Below are 2,403 nucleotides of genomic sequence, written 5' to 3' on the forward strand. Positions count from 1 at the left end.
TCTGCCCGCACGCCCGCTCTGCGTCCTGTGTGCTGCACGCCCGCTCTGCCCGCACGCCCGCTCTGCTATAATCTACCTCCTGCTTTCCTTTTTGCACATATATTCTGTGCCACTTTTATAATTAGCCAAACCAAGAAAAAGATTTCTAGTTTGACTGAGATAAACTAGCAAACGATGGAAATAAGGTTTACAATGGAGAAGTTAATTTTTCTGCCTGAGCCAAATCCTTCTTCTGTCCCCCCAGTTCAGGTGGGAGGGGAGAGGAAAGGGGAGCATGTGCCTGTGAGGGTCCCTCCTTCCTGACACCCTCAAGGTGGACCCAGGGGTCCCGTGGGGAGGAGCTGCTGTCTAGATCAGGGCTCTGAAGCTGGGGGGCTCATACCTCAGAGTTGGCTGGCACGGTGAACTGGGAGGGCAGGCTGATCTCGGGGATCCTGCAGTCCGTGGAGAAGGTGACTGAGTAGGGCAGCGGGTTCTCCAGCTTGATGGAGGCCGACTTGCTCTGCCGGACCACACTCACCATCTCGATGGTTTTGATGATTCCCGAAGGGATGACCCGGAAGCTCACGGTGTAGAACAAGAACTCGTTGGTGGTCTCGTTCCGGAAGATGACCTGCACCACGGAGGGGGAGGAAGCGGCCGGAGCAGAGGGTGAGCGGAGGGTCCGCTCCTGTTTCCAGCCCTGGAGCCCAGCTGGGGCCTCGGCTGGTGCACGTGTGCATGGCTGACCTCAGGCCTGGCCACCTGGCCTCACACTGGCTGCACTCCTACCATTCCCAGCAGCAGGGACTCCTCGCCTCCTGTCATCCTCTGCGTCTTTCTACACTCACAGGCCAAATTCTGGGACCCCCCTCTCACCTCCATTTCTAACTCACACGTATATCCTTCCCCAGAATCAAGTGCACCAAAACTCCGAAGAGTCTGCATTCTTCTAGGGCCTCTAAGAGTCTCCTTCCACGATATCCTGTTCTTAGCTCACGGACTGGGTTGCCATCCTATATCCTTGGCGTATATGAAAAAACTACCCATTAACAGTTTCTTTCTGTTTGCTTTCATAACGTTTCTCTCAGAGATTCTTGCTTGTTGGGCTGGTATTTCTGACTAGGATTTTTTCCTTTATATGCTTGTATGTCTTAATTTTAAGTTTCTCCATTGGTGACCAAAGGACAGTGTCTACCCAGGAATAAAGCTCAGAGGGCAGGGAGAGGTGGGGGAGAAGACAGATGGAAGTGGGGAGCACATGGGGGAGAGAGAGGAGTCCTGTGTATGTGGGATTTCCATCAATGCCATGAATCAAAAGGTGACTGAACTGCTGAGGAGAAAACCAATCCGTATGATAAATTTTCACTCAGATCATGATGTGTTCTGAGCGCCTGTCACTGTGACTATGGGGAAGGTCACAGACTGCTGGGTGGAACATTCTAGCTCCTCTTGCTGTTAGGTCTGAACTGACTCATGGTTAAGCCTCCAGTGGGTTTTCTGAGGTTGTGAGCTGCACAGGAGGAAACGGCCATTTTTACTGCCATCAGAGTAACTGTTAGATTCGAACTGCCTGCCTTTGGGTTGGCAGCACAATTCCTTACCTACGAGGCCACCAGCCAGCCATGATCTTTTCAATCATTTGCTGTGCATCGCAAGTCTGGGTAATGAGTAAGGATGAATTAAGAAGACCTGAGGCCTTTAGCTGTGGTGCTGAAGAAGAGCACTGACTATCCCACGGCTGCTAAAAGAACAGACAGGTCTTGGAGAAAGCGCAGCCGGAGTGCTCCCTGGGGGCAGAGATGACACAGCTTCGTCTCACATAGTTCAGGCACGTTGTTAGGAGGGACTAGTCCTTGGGGGGGAAATGATGTGTGGAAAGGTGAAGGGTTGGTGGAAGAGAGGAAGATCCTCACTGGGATAGACCGACATGGTGACTGCTGCAATGGGCTCAAGTGTGTCAGAGACTGTGAGACGGCACGGGACGGGACAGGGTCAGGTCTGCTGTTCAGGTCACTGTGGGTCACACTTGACTCAATGGTACCTCACAACAACAACAACCTCTGAGTGGAGTCAGGGGACAGGTGTGCTCCCGGAGACCTTTGCCTCACTTTGTCTTCCTCGAGGTGACTCACTTTCCACAACTTCACACACCCTATCAAGGGATGGCTCCAGAATTCTCTCCAGCCCGGATCTCTCCTTCCTTTAAAAACACTTCCCTCACTCATCATAGCACTTAGACAGTTACAGCACGGTTCTGGATTAAGGTCATTCTCTCCCCTACTGCCCACCAGACCTATGGGTTCCCTGAGCGCAGAGATTGTGCCTGGTTTTGACCCATGACGTTCTATGTTACCAATACTCCATAGAGAACATGGCACATAGCAAACATCACTTAGTAGAGACCATGGCTCAGCGAACATT

General features: G+C 51.9%; 1 protein-coding gene across 1 annotated transcript in view; it reads right to left on the reverse strand.

The window, feature by feature from the left end:
- Window positions 1–2,403, reverse strand: part of HYDIN (HYDIN, axonemal central pair apparatus protein) — a 294,240-nt gene that overhangs the window by 8,992 nt on the left and 282,845 nt on the right. The window contains exons 82-83 of the mRNA XM_006878867.1: window positions 772–820; window positions 383–613 (exon numbers count right to left, since the gene is read on the reverse strand). Of these exons, the coding sequence (XP_006878929.1) occupies window positions 383–613; window positions 772–820 (280 nt within the window). The remainder of the gene's footprint in view (window positions 1–382; window positions 614–771; window positions 821–2,403) is intronic.

The sequence above is a fragment of the Elephantulus edwardii genome, unplaced genomic scaffold (genome assembly GCF_000299155.1).
Source record: "Elephantulus edwardii isolate Elephantulus edwardi_28Jun2011 unplaced genomic scaffold, EleEdw1.0 scaffold00001, whole genome shotgun sequence".
Lineage (NCBI taxonomy): Eukaryota > Metazoa > Chordata > Mammalia > Macroscelidea > Macroscelididae > Elephantulus > Elephantulus edwardii.